Consider the following 18,132-nt stretch of genomic DNA (forward strand, 5'->3'; position numbering starts at 1 on the left):
TTGCTGCAAGGATTACTAGAAACTGATCTGATGTTATTTATTTCTTTTCTGCAGTACAAAACATTGCAAGTAAGTATTCTACATTGAGATAGAAAATTAAAAAAAAAATTAAATCATTGTTAAAAACAATTTAAAATAAATATCTAAAACTGCTGTTCCAATCAGGTAGTTATAAATACATCATGAACCAAGCGCTTCCAAACTATGTTACTCTGGAAGTGCAGAACACCACTAGAAAACCAGTCATTTATTTAAAAACCTGTCATTTGTATCAAATCATTGATTCTTAAATACAGCGAGGTCGTATTAGTACAAAAGTGACACAATTGAATACCACAAAAAGTACACTGCACAAGTATGTACGGCATTATTATTTTTTTTCACATCACAATCTCCTCTATGCTGCAGGTTTACGAAGCGGCATCCACCCTCGTCTGAGCAGATCTTTATCAGTCCCAAGGCACCTTCCTCCCCAAGACACGACTGGTGATTTTCTGAAAGACAAAAACAAAGCCAGAGAGATGAGTTGCCTCGAAAAACGCTCAGCATGAATCACAGAATCACAGAATGGTTTGGTTTGGAATGGACCCCTAAAGCCCACCCAGCCCACCCCCCTGCAAGGAGCGGGGACATCTCCAACCACATCAGGTTGCTCAGAGCCCCGGCCAACCTGGCCTGGAATGTTTCCAGGGATGGGGCATCCACCGCCTCTCTGGGCAACCTGGGACAGTGCTCCACCACCCTCAGTATGAAAAATTTCTTCCTAATATCTGATCTGAATCTGCCTCCCTCTATTTTGAAATCATTACCCCTCGTCCTGTCACAGCAGGCCCTGCTGAAGAGTCTCTCCCCACCTTCCCTGCAGCCCCCTTTGGGCACTGGGAGCCGCTCTCAGCTCTCCCCGGAGCCTCCTCTTCTCCAGGCTGAACAGCCCCAGCTCTCTCAGCCTGAAGATAAGAAGTTTTCTGAAGAGAATATCAAGGGGTAATACAACACTAAAAACGTCAGTTTACGCCTTTGAGGACTGCTAAAGCAGCCTAGTTGCTTCTCACTCATGGGTATGAAAAAAAAGCAGATATCCCTGTGCTGGCTGCTGTGGAAACTGTCAGAAACAAGGCAAAGAGTCGGAATTTGCTTGATATTAGCTGGCAGACTGTTTCCCCAAGCAACCACGATGCGTGTCTCTCCCTTCAGCTTCTGAACACCAGCTTCTGGGAGTCATGCACTCCCCGGGTCACGGCACATTTATGAAAGGACACAGGAAAACTAGAAGAGTTACAAAGGAGAGTAACGAGTAGGGTGGAAGATACAGAAAGTGTTTTCTGCAATAAACAACCGAACAAATTAGGACTCTTCACTGCACTGGGAAGGATGAGCCATGACTGAAGGGGAAGGGATCAAAGTCCATAAAATCCTAAGCAGCCTGAAGCAGGTGGGAAGGTAATGTTATTTGCAGACTCTTCCAAAAATAATCTGGAGAGGGATTCTACAAAATAACTGGTAATAGATTTTAAAGAAAAAAAAAAAAACAAAAAGGCACAAAATGCTTTGTGTGAAAAGTCACAATGGTGTGCAGTTAAACCATGGAACTCTGCCCTGCGGTGCTGCGAACGCGGGACGCTTACACTTCACAAAGCAAGTGGAGGAAGTAATGAAAGAAAAAAAAAATTGAAGATGGGGAGATGGATTCAAAGCCCCTTGGACACAAATCACACCAGGCTGTCAGAGCATCTTTGATACGCACTGCTAATGCTGGCTCCGTTACGCATCCTTCCCCGGGCACCTGCAAGCCTGACCCGTTCTTACGGCCACGGGCAATCCGGATAACGAAACACCACGTCATTCTGCTGGCTCAGCCGGCGCGTCGCCGGCGGTTTGAAGCATGGAATACGTATTACACGGCTTTACAGAAGTGTACCATAAAGTAAAAGCTTTGGGTAACTCATCTATTACTAACAGCAGCGGGAATGATACAGCCATTACCTGATGGGACCTTTTGCATCACACAGATGAAGGCAAGGCGCAGCACAGCTCTTTATACACGCAGAGGATGCAGCGTATGTGTATACAGTACACACACACACACTATATATAGTGTAGGGACCAACACAGCTTACACACACATATATAAAAAGCAGCAAAGCTGCTGAGGTGAATCTCAGCATGATGTCTATCCCAAATACTACATCACGGCTCACAAGGGCTCAAAACGCCTCACGTCACAAAACCTCTGCTCAGTCCTTCCAGCTCACAGGCCCTTTCGCAATCTAATAAGCAAAGCCAGTTAGCAATTAGATGCTATCTCCTCTCTGCTCCACTTCCTGGAGGTGACTACAAAACAAAAACCCCTGACATGTTAAAAATGTCCCTGCTCCTTGCAGGGGGGTTGGAGTAGGTGGCCTTTAAAGGTCCCTTCCAACCCAAACCGTTCTACGGCTCTACGACGCTGACAGAGGGGAAAATGTAGCCAAGGTGATGAAAAAAAAATATTAAAAAAACCTAAAATTACTGTAAAGGAGCAAAGTGCAATTCAGTTTCACGCCTCTAGAAGCACGCGCTTTTTCCTTTGGGGTAGTGACACCTTGTGGCCCCTGTCCTGCATAGGCTCTAAAGGACACGTCCCACCCACAAAGAAAATAGTGTTTAGTGCTCCTGAATGCTAATATCTTTTCTTTTTTAAGGGGCAGAGGGAAATACATAAATTAACTTTGCTATCCCCTTTACAGAGGTTTCTCTCATGCCCTCTATTTACAGAAATTACAAACTCACCATGTCTAATGGAAAAGTCTCCGTAATGGAACAAATTTATATCTGAAACTCATAAAATTCATTTTCACGTCACCGGGGTTGAAAGAGTTCTGATTTACGCTGCCATCAGATCAGAAATCTGTCTGGCCTATACAGTTTTCAAAATTAAAGGGCGTGCACCATTCCCTTATCTGACTAGTTAAATTTTTCGCTCTGTTTGAAATTAAAAGTACAAAAGCAAACATACTGGGACAGAACATCAGCCCAGACCCATGTGCATCCTGTGATAAACCAACTTTGCTATCTTAATAAAGTTAAGCATTTAACAATTGGAAAAATTAAGAACGCCTGTGCAACCCTCAGTCTCCTTCTAACACAGGAATTTTGATACCTTTCCAGTTATATATTCCGTATACATTCACTAATTCGGGGCCCTGTTTCGAGCCAAATAAACTTGGTTTCATCTCATCCCTCAGCCTGGACGCTAAGATCACCATCCTTGGTTCCCTACAGCTAACGACGAGGGACGCGCTGCCTCCAGAAAGCAGCACGGCCCACGTAGGAGCTGTTGTAGCTCACACTGGACATTGTTTGTCAGTGTTCCCCCCACAATGCGTTTCTAAGAAGCTGGTGTTTATTTTTCTTCAAAAGCGCCAGCCCGTAAATTACATCACAATGCAGTTATACCTAAGAGATCGTTAAATTGTGATGTGAGGATACTTCAGCAAACGCTTGTTCACGTACACACAGACAGGAGTGTGTGTACACGTGTAATTCATGGCTTCCTTTCCCAAATTTTAATCACCCCTCACCTGTGAGCCCTCAACGCCCCACAGAAACGGCACGTGCTCATCCTCAGAGCCAGCTGTCCTGCTCTGCGTGTAGGTGTATGCCTAGTTTTCCTTTTACATGTCTACTCCTTTGGTACCAGAGACAGAAACAGGTCCAAGCACTGTCCCAGCGCCGTATCATGGCTGAGATGTGCTAAATTTAGGGTACAAGCACACAGAGAATGAGTGCTATGCCCAGTGCCACCACTGACCCACACACAAACCTGAGCAAGGCACTTGACTCTCCGCTTCCCTCTCCCTTCCCAAGCTTTGTCTGGATACAGGCCAAACGATCCCAGAAGGAACTGGCCCCTGCAAGGTTTGTGTAAGGCACAACAGGACTTCTCCAGGTGACGGCAACCTAAAGAGGAGTCAGATCTACTCCAGAGGTGCTCAGACCGCAGCTTGGGTTCAGTGCTACAGAAAATTTAAACGACACAACCCTAGATTAATATTTTTAGTCTAACTTTTGCATCAGCCGTTTTCTTCTCCTAATACCCCACGTCATCTTTGGAGTCATGCCACAAAATCTGTCATTCTTTTTTTCATCCATCATCAGATCTGCTTAGAAACTGATGCTCTCAGCAACACATTAACTAAATTCTAAACAAACCATTCACTGTATTTGGAGCTACCCACTGCAGCTATTCTGTATCACCAAGGAAGACAAAAAGATTACAATATTTACGGCAATGAATCATCCTTCTTCCAATCAAAACCACATTTGTGTACGAAACTCCTGATTCGATTCCCTCCCTGCTTCCAGGTGACTACGCTACTTCAAGTCAATGACTGCCAGAGTTCGTTAACTCTTAAGGCCTTACTGTACTGACATCAGAGGTTCTCAGCCTAGTGAAAAAAATACAGCCTGAACATACTCCGCAAAAGCACAGCGTCAAATTCAAGTAATTCGAGCGGTAAGTACCCGCAATCAGATTAGGAAGGTATTCTGGATAATACATTGCGTTACAAGCCCTGGCTTTTAAATCCAATTACTGCACTTCCCAACAAATACCCAACCCTACTACTCCAGCTCTAGCAGGACAACTCAGCCAGGGATGAGTTGCAATGCTAAAACTGAAGTGCGACCTTAAGATTCAGAGGAAAAAAAAAAAAAGAGATGAAATTAATTTTTAATGCATGTTCTTAAACGACTGAGGCTTATAATGATGCACTGGTCAGTTCTGGAGATGCGTTTCTCACAGGGGACAAATGGGCCTCCTCTGTTTTATCGGGACATTTATCACATCTTCTTTCAATATCCTCCACAATCCCTCCGTTCTGCGTTCACAACTCTGCAACAGCGTTTTTGTCTGCTCTAATCAGGACCACGCTTCCTTGTCTTTTTTCCATGTGTAGGTCCTGGAAGGATTTCAGGTTACACAGGAGGATTTTTTGTTCCTCGTTTTGCTAGGCTTGACTGCTTTCACCTTGATTAAATGCTAATATATCCTAGCCACCTCAAAGTTGTAAAATAATACCACAGAATTAACATGTAGTAAATATTACTATAATGCTTGAGACCTCAAGAAAAAAAAAAAAAAATCTAAAATGTTCCAGTAGAAACACTTGGCCAGAACACCCACCGTTTTGTAAAGCCGCGCCTTCAGGCGGTACGAGTTGTATTCCAGTTTTCTCTTCTCTTCCTCTCGCTTCTTCTGCACCTCTGGCAGCTGCTCATAGATTCTGAAGTGTAAATACAAAAAGTCAAAAATAGTGACTTGGAAGGAAGGAACTTACTGATATAAAAAGAAAAAACCCTGCTCTGGTTTATCTTCATGTTCTGTTAAAGGCTACTGGCCAACCACATCACAGGAACATTGATTTGGGGGTTTACCAGTAACGCACAGGGAAAACGTGGAACACAGTAGTCGTGTTACCGGAAATTCCCACATCCCATAATGCCTTTCTCTTACAAGCAGCACCTCCTAAAAGCAATATTTATAACATTAAAATGACCAGAGAGCTGATATGATTACCCAGCTGTAAAAGGCAGAGCTTCAACATCTTCAGCACAGAACAACCCCGTTGCTTTTCTGGACTGGTTATGCTGACTCCACGTAACGTGTTTATCCATCGACAGAAAGATCTTGATCAGAAAAATAACCCGATTTAAGCTATTTAGGCATCTTTTCACCACAGCCAAACAGCAAGGGATGCTTCCAACTGCACAGGAGGTGACTGGTGCTCAGCGCAGAGTCAGCGCGCTATTCCAGTCTATTTTACATCCCACCATGGAAAGGAGGGACCAGAGAGCGGGGATGGCAGTGTACTGCTCACACTGCCTTCCCCAAATCTTCCTCTGAGCAAATAAAGCTTTGCTGATTTCATGAGAGTGGTTACCAAGAAATGTGCAGCTTCAAAAACACTGTGGTTTACAAGGGGTGGAAATGAATGATGTTCAAAAATTTCAGTCCTGTAGTATTTAAAGCAAGATAGGTCCTACTATAACTCCTTTCTTAACATGCTGATTTGATAACCAGCAAATAGAAAGAAAAAAAAAAAAAAAAGACTTGTTACAGATACAATACTGCATTACACCCTTTTAGAGACTTTCATTCTTATGTCAGTATGGTATCTTTCCATAATTACTGTTGGCACATCAAATCTTTTAAAAGACACAGCTACATTCAACTCGTATTATCTCTAAGTACTTCATCACTCTCCAGTTTGAACACTGCAAATCATTCCAGCCCACCAGGCAGGAGGGGTCATCTTTGACAGCTGTCTGGGTACGAATTCCAGCAGGAATCACAGAATGGTTTGTGTTGGAAGGGACCTTCAAAGCCCACCCAGTCCAACCCCCTGCAAGGAGCAGGGACATCTCCAATCAGATCAGGTTGCTCAGAGCCCCGGCCAACCTGGCCTGGAATGTTTCCAGGGATGGGCCATCCACCGCCTCTCTGGGCAGCCTGGGCCAGCGCCTCAGCACTCTCATAGTGAAGAAATCCACCACGAAGAAGTTTTAGAACAAGAGGTGGGCAATGCAGAATTGTAGGTAAATTCATTGAAAATTGTTTTCATTACCTCTAGCTAATTTGCCATGAGAAATTCCATTTATATCCTCACAAAGAAAAAGCTTCTGCACTCATTACAGGTGTGGATTTCAAGAGAATGGTGGAGAATAAACTGTTTCTCAGCTCCAACCAAGAGCTGCAGTTTGACAGCAGCAAGAAGGAAAAAAAAGAATATAACCAAGTGACCGCCTGAATCAGTCTCCATAGAAGTCCTGCTGACTTTGGTTATTACAAAATCAGAGTTTCTGAAAACGTAAGAGTTCTGGTACATTGATCTCACGGCCCAAGTGACCCAAACTCAAAACCTTCTATGTCCAGTAAAACCTGGGGTGACTCATTCCTTGAGGAACCGGCATATTTACCACTTCTGCCATCGTTCTCTAAAAATACTTTTAGATGCCAAAGGATGATGAAATAAAACACGCTTTATGGACTCCCCCAGCATATACATCAAGGGGACTATTTTCTATATTGCATATTCCAGTGGATATTTTATGGAATTACAGTACAACTTAGGCTGGGAAGGACCTCTAGAAGTCACCTAATCCAACCCCCTGCTCAACGCAGGGCTAACTTCAAGGCTAGATCAGGTTGCTCAGGCCTCATCCTGCCAACCTGTGACTGTTTCCAAGGATGGAGATTGTACCACCTCTGTGGGCCCTGGTCCAGCACTTCATCATCCTCCCCATGAAAACCTGATTTCCTTCTCTCCAGTTAAATGTCCCCTTACTGGAACACTTCTCTAAACCCCTCTTCTGGCAGGGAAGCACCACTGCCAGATTCTCACCATCACCATCCTCCTCAGGCCAAACAAACCCAGCCTCCGCAGCTTCTGCTCATGCACCATGTGCCCCCTGACTGGCCTGGTGGCCTCCACCAGCCTAAGGCCACTTTGTTGACCTCTCCCTTGCTTTGGCAGCCCAGGTGACAGGATCCAGCTGTGGGCCCACGAGTGCCAAGCAGAGGGAATATCCCCTTCCCTCCACCTGCATGAAACACAGTCTGCAGCTGGCCTTCATCCCTGCAAAATCACGTTCAATCTGCTGTCTACCAGCTGTCAGGTCCCCAGGGCCTTTCCAGAAGGGCCACTCCACAGGCAGTCTGTCCTCGGACACTGCCAAGGGGGCTGTCCTTGGCAGGGTTTTTTGTCCAAGGAGAGACTTGGTATTTATCATTGCTGAACTTCGTAAGATTCCTCCTGGTCCTTCCCTCCAGCCTGCAAAGATCTCTAGAAGCCACAGACCCTCCAGCATACTGACCGGTCCTCCCAGTTCAGTGTCACCTACAAGGAGGTGCGCTCCGTCCCGTTGCTCCTACCGATGAAGATGCTGTGAAATAGTCCTGGCGCACAGCATTGTCCCTTTCACACAGCACAAACCCTTCCCCGCACGTAGCACGTACATTCCAAAACCTCAATGCAACAAAGCACTTGCATCTGTGCTGAAATCCCAAATACTCAAAATATCCCTTGCCTCAAGGCACACTCTTGACCTTTGTTTTGTTTTGACTTTAAATAACTTACAGTATCACTGTATTTTTACATAATTTTACAAGTTATCAGAGACAACTTCATGAGTATCTAATTTACTTTTAAGTATTTACGCTGTTTCTCAACTGGTACTCTTCCAAACCACCTCTTCTTGATCCCACTACCCTTTCAGAATCTAGCTGCAATAAATTCAATTTTTTATTATACCTTCACATGCTCTCTCTGCAGCATTCCAAACGTTTACTACGTTGTTAGCATGCTGTGCATTTTATATATGAATTACTTGAGTCAAAAATCAGACAAAATCCCTCATAAGGTGGTTTTCTTCAAGGGTAAAAGCCTCCATAATCCTTTGAGGGCAGTTATTTCTTACATAAAGCTGCATTCATTTGGTGAAATGATACCTCGCTTCCCGCACCAATTAACTCTGTTAATGTTTAAAACTATACAGATGCTCCAGGGGTCCACACTCTACATCTCCTCTCTTTTCGGGATCCGGTACTTGCAGAGTTGCTGTAGTGCTTGGATTGCAGATACTGCAGCAGAATACTCTGGTTTAGTTACAGAAATAGTTTCAGAAATAGTTTTTCCAAAATCTGTTTCTCAGATTTTCTAAATAGGTGCTTTCTTCCTCTGATAAGGCGTCTACATCCTGCACCAAAAAAAGCTGAGTTATCCCCAACGCCCAGTTTTCTGACAGCATCCATCTCTCCCACCCACTTACTCAGGTCAGCTATCTACCTGAAAGAAAATTTTCTTAACCTCACCGTTTAGATCTTTGAACCATTTCACTCTTTGGAATTGCTCTTTTCTTTTCTTGAATCGGCAAACCTAAACGAAAAATTTGGAGATAAGAGGATGGTGAACAAGTCTACTTCTCACAAAGAATATTACTGCAACGATATGACTCCTTTACAATTTAGGGATTCTTATAGACAATAATGTTAAATAACTGTAACACTTTTATTGAAAATACACACATTCTTAAGTATAACGTGGAAATTAATTAATTCCTACAGACCACAAAGAGCAGAATGATGAAGGTACCTCTGTCGGTCAGCACGTGATTCGCATTCCCGTAGCCCTTTCCCTTCTCCGGAGGATCAAGCAACCCTTCCTGTTTGGACTGCGCTACGCTCTGTATCCTCCTCTCCTCCATTACAAGCTTCAGACGCTTCACACGCTCTCCGGAGCGGGAGATGAAATCAGGGCGATGCACTGCAAGAGCTTCCTAAGACGGGATGAGAAAAAACAAAGTCTGAAGTGGCCACGCTGTCTCCCTGCAGCTGGAGGGGAATAATCAAAATATCTAACACTATTACCAAAGCAAGGGAAAAAAAAAAATCCCAGCAAAGCAGTATTTGGCATAACATACAAAGTGTTGTATCTTTAATGCTGGGTAGATCCTCAGAGACCTTGTTTAACAAGCTATTTGTCAACAAACAGAAAACTAACTGGCCAGAAAGAAAAAAAAAGAAAATCTAAAATAATTCAAAATAATTCAAAAATATTTCTGTACTTTCCATCTCTATTTCCATGTGTATTTTTCCAGATATTTACAGTGATCACACCTGGCCCGGAGCGCACACCGTATGTGCACGTACGCACACACACAATGTTTGCACTGTATGAGTGAAAGCCCATTTTAATCACATACTGTACACATCACACAGTATTATTTCTGCATGGAAGCAAGTTTGACTTGATTTAAGCCCTAAAATATACAATTAGGTCAATTCAAATATATCAGCATATTGTGGAAACCCAAATTACCAGAACGAAACAGGACTGACAAATTCATTTGTTTTCTTGGGGTGTTTTTTTGGTTGGTTAGTTTTTCCTTTTTCCCAGCAGGAGTGGTCTGTAACACGATGATAAAGGTGAAATAACAAGACAAACAGGAACAAAACGTGTTTCCCCGAGATTCAGCGTAACTCCTGAAATCCTGCCTTTACCTGTAGCGTAAGCTTCACAAACGGCCGCACAGCCCTGTTCTCAGCATCTCTTTCCGGAACCGCTGGCTGAATCATGTTGCTGTGCTGCTGCTCCTGCCAGTTCTTCTCTCGGAGAGGCTCTCTCCAAGGCTTTGTGCTGGTAAACGGTTCAAACCAAGATGGACCAGGACCAGGAAAGGAACTGGAATGGTTTTCTTTCCGAGATTCAGATTTCAAGTCTCCTGCTTGGACGAACCACGAAATCCCTGCTAAAAGACACAGAAGAGAATAAAGATTTGTAGAGAAAATGTGTTCCTATTTTCCATCCCCATCTGTGGCCCTTCATGCCCAAGGCCTTACCTAAATAAATCGGGGGCCTAACACTGCAATGAACAGTCACCTCAGTTTAACAACAGTGAGACTCCGTACCCGACACCTTTGGCAGTTTCAAAAGAATTCCCCTGCCAAGCATCAGAGAAACAAGTCTTTACCAAACAACACTTTTTTGAAAAGGCACAAAATGGCTTAGTTTGCAAGTTTCTCTCTTTATAGAATGAATTTATCAGCAATTACACATTTTTAAGGAGCCTCTGCACTGTCCTACGCCCTATGGTTTTTTATAGATGCTTTACATCTTCCAAATGTTAAATACATACACAAGAATTAGATTACTCACAGTTTACATACAGAACAGGATTGGAATATATCAGCTAAGTACTCTGAGCAGATATTCTCAATTTTCTAAGTTAAACGGGTATGAGAGAGAATGATTTGTCCCTACAACAACAACAATGATGACTAAGGAAAATATTTTTAAACATTTAATCACGACACTGTGAAGATTGACAGGAATTTTTTTTTTTCTTTTTTAAAAAAAAAAAGTCTGGAGGCCATCAGCTCAAAAACGCAACTCTAGCTAAAAGAGGGAAACAAGTCTAGTTTTTCTGGTACCACAATCTTCCCTCAAGTACTCTCCCAAAAATACTTGTGCTTTGAAGGCTCAGTGCATCATAATAGAACACTAGAGAGGTCATTGACATAGTGCTTCTGTTTAAAATGTCATTGATTCAAACCAGAATACAAACGGACTGTACTAGTGACAGAGACTACTCTGTGCCCCAGCTAATCCTCCTCACGTGTTTTGCTGGTTGCTCTTGAGATGTACAGCTTCCCTAGTCCCTAGAGAAAGTATTTTGGGACTGACCTTGTGGTAAATGCAGCTTGCTCCTTCTGGTCCTTTTCTCCACAAAAAAATTGCCTGGCTGTCCCTTCTGCGTACCCTTGCTTCCTGCTGCCTGCTGATCTGTGACCACACCATCTGAGTCTCCGAAAATACCACCAACACACTGCCAGGGTTCCTGGGGCCGTTGACTTGGCTGGCTAGGTCTTGGGGTAGGAAAAGTCACACCAACATCTCGAGTGTTTTTCTTGGTTGCGCTGTTCACTATCTCTAAGTCTCCTGTAGTTGAAAACAAAGCGGTAACATCTTATTCCAGAGCAACTGGAAGCACTTCAACATCGGCACGTGTGATAGGCATAGCCCAGGGGGTGGTCCTTAACTTTTATTTTTATATATTTAGGGGATGGGAATTAAACTTGAACCAACTATACCCCTTCCTGGGGACCTGAGCTGAGCTTCTGAAAAGTCAGCTTAAAATTTGCTGTCAAAAGACACAATGGCAGGTCAACACACATTTTGGACAGTGGAACTGCAGGTTTTTCTGGACCTGTTAGTTTACGCAGTGTGTCCCATCGAAAATTACGTTTTAGGTATAGAAGATTGGTTTGCTCACAAGATTACAAATATTTAACAGAAACACCACCACAAATATTTAACAGAAACATATAAAGCGGAAGGTGTCAACTTGGGCTGTATCAAGAGGAGCGTGGGCAGCAGGTCGAGGGAGGGGATTCTGCCCCTCTGCTCTGCCCTGGTGAGACCCCACCTGCAGCACTGCGTCCAGCTCTGGAGCCCCCAACATCAGAAGGACGTGGACCAGTTGGAGCGAGTCCAGAGGAGGCCATGAAAATGATGAGACGGCTGGAGCAGCTCTGCTGTGAGGCCAGGCTGAGAGAGCTGGGGCTGTTCAGCCTGGAGAAGAGGAGGCTCCGGGGAGACCTGAGAGCGGCCTCCCAGTGCCCAAAGGGGGCTGCAGGGAAGGTGGGGAGAGACTCTTCAGCAGGGCCTGGTGTGATAGCAGAAGGGGTGATGGGAAGTAGATTCAGACTAGATATCAGGAATAAATTTTTTACCATGAGGGTAGTGGAGCACTGGCCCAGGTTGCCCAGAGAGGTGGTGGATGCCCCATCCCTGGAAACATTCCAGGCCGGGTTGGCCGGGGCTCTGAGCAACCTGATGTGGTTGGAGATGTCCCTGCTCCTGGCAGGGGGGTTGGGCTGGGTGGGCTTTAAAAGGTCCCTTCCACCCCTAATGATTATATGATTCTAAGTAACATTCAAAAAGTCGTAACACGATCTTGAAAACAAGTCATGAAAATACTTTTCTGATTCAGTCTACTTGCACATGAAAAAAGCAGTAATAAATAAATAACTGATATGTCTGATGAATTAAACAAAACCATTGGCCAACCTTACAATGGGAACTCAGCATGTAAATGAAAGCAATGGAGAAACTGGTAAGTGCCACCAGAAAAACTCAAATGCAGAACTGCACTAGTCCAGGATCAGCTTATGCTTTAAACAGAATAAAACATCTAAAATATTACCAAGAAGAACACGAAACACCACGGTTGCCTTCTGAAATAGCATATGCCTACAAAATAGATTCTGTGAGTAACAGATGTCTTGCAGAGAAAACAATATATAAAAAATACAGCTAGTCCACCTTTGCTGTTGAAATGGATTAGAAGCTTAAGTTAAGAAACTTTTAAGTGAGAAAACTGGCTACTAAAAGAAACCAAGAAAGGAAATGAGAAGGCTAATTTTAATTAGAACATAACGTCCTTCTCTAAAAGCATTTGAAGTGAATTTGAAGAGTGCTGCATGTACACGCCCATCACCAGAAACACGCAACAGACTTCGGAGAACGGCTTCCAAAGAGATGAAAGGCAAAAGCAAACCCAGAAAAGACAAGTCTGGAATTCAACAGCTCACCTGCCTGGATACCTTTGTTTAGCATCCGTATCCGTCGCTTGTTAGTAAGAGCAGAGCTTGGCCCCCAGGAACTGCCGCTTGCAGAAGTTGAATCCGATGAAAGGGAGACTGCGCTCTAGAAAAAAAATATATATAAATAAATTAGTAAGAAGAGTGCATGGTTTCTGCAGGCAAGAGCAAATTCTGTGCAGTGCGGAGCATCCTCCAATTTGTTTGTCGCAAGTTCGTGAGACAACGTGACCTGTCAAGACAGACTTACAAAAATCCTTTGCTGTGGCAGGATCATTTGGTGGCTGTGCTTTCATGAAAGACCACAACGTGTGAAACATTTCTGCTTTGGAAAGAGGGAGAATAAACAGCTACACTGAATCCCATATTCCTGCCCCCTCAAACCAAAAGCCTTTAAAGGTTGCTGGGTTTGCTGGAGGGACAAACTGCTTTGAAAGATTAGTAGAAGAGTAATGCATCTGTTTCACAAGCTTTTTGGTTACATAAAATCCAGAGGTTAGCGCTATATTAACAGCAATTAACTGACAGCGCTTCCCCAGGCATCAAATCCAACAGTGCAGCACAGACCAATCTCTGCAACTCCACTGAATTTCATGTTTAATTATGAAACGGATTTTTTTTTTTTCCTTGATCATAGCAATTAGTATCCTATTAGTAACTCATAACGCTGGCCGCGATGGAAATGAGCAGAGAATTTTTATTACCTTTTTACTATCCCCACTTCAATGCCAAATATAATTTCATTTCAGCATTAAAAGGAGGTAATTTTTACCCTCACGTGTCCTGGCAAGAACTGGTTTTTGGTTTCAGAGAGCTATTTCAGCGCACTAGACAGCTGTAGTAGATATCTATCTTCTTTTCAGAGACCAGGAGCAAATCTGAATGTGTGCTCAGCAAAAGGGAAAACAGTATAAGGAACAAAACCCCAACACATTTACACGCGCGTGCATATCAGCCCGCAGAAATAAATATCAGGAGCCATTCAAAGCTGGATACTGATATGGATATTCCTACTTAAACCAGAATATTCAGCGCCGCGCTTTCAAAGCCCTTCAGCAGCCGAGCAGCGCAACCTTTCGCTTTGTACCTGCTACCAGATGGCAGCTCGAAGAGCGCTTCAGCAATAACAAACTGGAATAGATAAAACCCTTCTGGGGTGGGTTCAGCATCTATATATAACGAAAGCTGTAAGCAAGTTTTCTGGAAGCAGAGCTGACAATAGGCTCTCATAAGAAAAAAAAAAAAAAACTGAGCTACAAAATGCAGCACTTGCCTGAAAGATTTGTACAGTCTCTCTAGGGGTAGGGCTGCCGCTATAAATAAATATCTGTCTCTGAATCACAGATAATTTGCAACTAATTTTAAAAAAAAAAAAAATTTCTCTTTATTTCTGTTCTGCCAAGCATCACAGAAATTACCAAAACCTGGATTTTAAAATTAAGTTCGCCATTTTGCCATCAGTTTTTTCCTCACTCCTTATCCGAGTTGGGTCACGTGTCTGTATGTATTTTGAAAAAGAACATTACATCAGCAGGTAAAGACACCGCTTTCTAAAGCTTGATGTCAACGCGACATCCAGCACCGGGAACAGCGAGCCGTCATGTTGGCTCTAAGGTCCAGACAGACACTGAAAGATTCTTCTTATGAATGGAACGTGGAATAAAATCACCTGCTGAATACTACAGCCATGCTAGAAATGTTGGATCCTCAGTTCGTTGATAGATGGGCGGGGTTCTGATTAATGGTCCTAATGTTGCAAAGTTTATGACAGTTTTATTTTACCTCTAAATAAATATTCTAAATTAAAATGTCACTTGAAATCTTTTCAAACCATTCGTAGTCTTGAAAAAGACTTTCTCCCTCAGAAATGCATTCATCAGCTTACCTGACACAGACTGAATCCGAGTTGTTTCTTTCAAAAAAAGCTAATTTCAATGAAATCTATTAGTAATGATGGCACTACCACTTTCTTCTGGTAACAAAACAAAAAAAGAGAAATTTTTCTCACTTGTTCCTGTACTTTTCAGCACCAATATGTGTTACAGAACACCAAAAGTCTGTAATTTCTTACTATAATCACCAAATTCATGCCAAGGCAATTAATTTCAGGAAATTAAATGTTCATTTTTCCTTCAAAGGGCAATGGGCAAATTCAGCTGAAGTAATTAGAAGGATTTTCTTGACTTTAAAAGCACTTTACTCCAGACTTTTCACCTAGAATCCTTAGGGCTGAGACTTGGTCTTTTAATATCCCTGAACTGATTGCTAAAGCCCAGAACCTGCAGGTAATGAGAAATCAGAGACAGCAGGATCTTGCTTCCCAACACAAATAAAGGAAGAGGGGGGAAAAAAAAAAAAAAAAAAAAAAAAAAAAAAAAAAAAAAGACAAATAGGAACAAAGAGAAAGAGCACAATTGATGTTTTAAGATATTTTGATCTCGTCTTTATTCCTGGAAAGGCAGAGAGACTACCATGTAAACACCATTCTCCGGGAAATTTTTAAATGATTCTGCAAATAACAAGCTCTACCACTGTACAGCAGCTCAGGAGGTCCTGTAAAGATTAATTAAAATTGTCTTTTGGTCTAACTGACCACATACCTGGATCTCTTTCCTCTTCCTGTGTCTCTCCGAAGGAACCTGTGGATATCCTACACCCAGTGCTTTGCCACTTCCCTTGTCCCACTTCTCAGAGCGACTTTTCTGGTGGTCGATGGTACGATAAAGCTGGGACAGTCTTGGTGACACGCGCACTCTTTCCTGCCCAAAAGCCCTGATCAGCCTGGCAGTGTCAATGGTGGAAACGGAGCTGCTCACGTCAGTCTGAGTAGCCGTTTCCATCTCTGTTTGGGTCACCGTATCCGATTCTGAGGTGGTGGAACTGATGGTGGTGCCACGATCTCTACCGAGCCTTGTCTCGGAAGAAGTGTCACTAGGAGTTTCCAAGTATTGCTGGTCCTCCAAAATTTTGTTCATGCGGCTGATGATTTTTTCTCCTGATCTTTTTTTCTTGAGTTCAACAAAGCTACTTTTATCATGGCTGATGCATGGTGTTTCTTCAACATGTGTTGCATTAGCCTCAGACATGCTCTTTTCTGGCAGCCTTGTTTTCTTCTGCCCTCTTTCCTTAACTTTCTTTTCAGAAACACTCTTTTCAGATTTTGTTGGTATTAGCGTATGCTTAATGGGATTCTGAAGGACCTTGGCCAATCGATCGAGGCGTTCAACGAGGGACAGCTCACCATTACTCCTAAAATCACAGTGCTGGTGTCTCTTCTGGCACTCCAAGAACTTAATCCAGAGTTCATCCAAGCTACCACAGGAATGGGTTCTCTGTCTCGGCGGTAGATCCTTCTCCACGTTCTCATTAAGGCGAGTTGTTTGGCTGCACGGTAAAGGATAATTTCTAGTCGTCTTGTGTTCTGCTTCTCTTCCGCCACGCTGAAGCGGCTCGTCTCCCGACATTTCAGTCCCCAAAGATGCGCTGACATTTAGATCCTCATTCTTGCTGTAATCTGCCTCTGCAGTGAGTGGCAAGAATTCATTTTCACCGTCCTTTTTATGATGAACAGAGAAAAACCGTTGGTGAGGATGTGCTCTTTTCCAATTCTGCAAGCCAGGGCCTGAGGAGAGTTGAGCACGTCCGACACCCGGCCCATCTTCCGGCAGCTTGTTGTTAGATAGGAAGTAGCTCTCACACGTGGGCATTGGATGATGAAGGTAGAACTGTGCGGATTTGAAGAGCGAATGAGTGGTTTTTACAGACTTCGAATGGTCTGTGCGTTCTAGAAAAGAAGAAAACACTTCAAATTTGGGGGTTTTTACACAGAAGCAAGTAGCAAACAGCAAATCTCACACAGGATTACTTTCATCCTAACACTTTCCAATCGCTTAAAGGATTAAAAGCGGGACTCATTCTACCCATTCGCAAAATGCCACAAACTTAGAAATGAAGTTTTGGCATTATTAAAAGTACACACATAGTATTTTCTATCATTTGGAACACAGAATCCAAGCGAATATTACATCCAATTGAATCTGAAGGAGGAATCTAGACACACCAGAGGTAATTACCCAGACTAAAATGTGGACTGAGTCTTTATATTTATGGAAAGTCATGACAGGCAGCCACAAATCATTTTGCTTCTTCTCAGACAAACGGCCAGGGAGTACAAACGTCCCCTAAGGCTATGCCTGAACATTGTCTCTTAACCAGCTCAGAACAGGATTATGTATAATCCGACAGCTCCTAAACCATCTCCGATAGCACACCATGATCTAGCCCTGCTTCGCTTTCAAGCTCAGATGACACATTTTAGTTCAAAGCAGCAATGAAATCCCCCCCAGAACATGCTACTCTCCGAAATTACAAAGCACTGTATGCAAAAATCCAATTATAAACTCATCCGTAACAGACACACATTAAGTACGCACGCAGCATGTCCTACAAGAAATACACTCTACAATAATTTTGAAGTCGTTTGTAATATTCTGGAAAAAAAAAAAATCAAATTTTAAAAAGTAAAAATGTTTCATGTTATGTTCTTTGTACAATGGACTGATTTATATAATGAACTGAAGGCAGAAAGCAGTAATCATAGATGCTAGTGCCAGAAGGATTTCCCAAGTCCCTATTGCTTATTGCAAGATGTTCCATGTCATTTTAGCCATTTCACCATGCCTTACAGAGCAGTAATAGCTTTAATATAAATGTAAAAGTCAATACAAAGGAAGAACAGTCCCTTTACAAGCACTAACACAAGGGACTAGGCAACGGGGAGCTGTCAACAAACGCGTATCGAGCTCCATTAACGGCAGGAATCACGCTCGTGCTCGTTTTCCTCCAGCTCTCCAACATTCCTCACAAGTTTGTGGGTTTTCTGTTTGTATTTTCTGTTGTTCTGTTTTGAACAGCCTTCTTTCCGTGATTGTGATCTATTGATGAAAAGAGAACTGGAAATCAGTTCTTCCTTTCCTCATTTGAGCAAGCTT

The 18,132-nt window shown here is 43.0% G+C and overlaps 1 protein-coding gene across 4 annotated transcripts in view; it reads right to left on the bottom strand.

The window, feature by feature from the left end:
• Positions 1 to 18,132, bottom strand: part of ALMS1 (ALMS1 centrosome and basal body associated protein) — a 69,209-nt gene continuing 51,077 nt past the window's right edge. The window contains exons 12-19 of one of the 4 annotated variants that reach the window (XM_086746520.1): positions 15,742 to 16,925; positions 13,133 to 13,247; positions 11,298 to 11,477; positions 10,040 to 10,284; positions 9,132 to 9,315; positions 8,852 to 8,915; positions 5,165 to 5,264; positions 1 to 494 (exon numbers count right to left, since the gene is read on the bottom strand). In XM_086746520.1, the coding sequence (XP_086602646.1) occupies positions 450 to 494; positions 5,165 to 5,264; positions 8,852 to 8,915; positions 9,132 to 9,315; positions 10,040 to 10,284; positions 11,298 to 11,477; positions 13,133 to 13,247; positions 15,742 to 16,925 (2,117 nt within the window). In that variant the 3' untranslated portion in view covers positions 1 to 449. Of the gene's footprint in view, positions 495 to 5,164; positions 5,265 to 8,851; positions 8,916 to 9,131; positions 9,316 to 10,039; positions 10,288 to 11,222; positions 11,478 to 13,132; positions 13,248 to 15,741; positions 16,926 to 18,132 lie in introns of all 4 variants that reach the window. The other 3 variants (XM_086746519.1, XM_086746518.1, XM_086746517.1) reach the window with 3 other exon arrangements.

Source organism: Chlamydotis macqueenii, chromosome 4 (genome assembly GCF_036417535.1).
Source record: "Chlamydotis macqueenii isolate bChlMac1 chromosome 4, bChlMac1.mat, whole genome shotgun sequence".
Lineage (NCBI taxonomy): Eukaryota > Metazoa > Chordata > Aves > Otidiformes > Otididae > Chlamydotis > Chlamydotis macqueenii.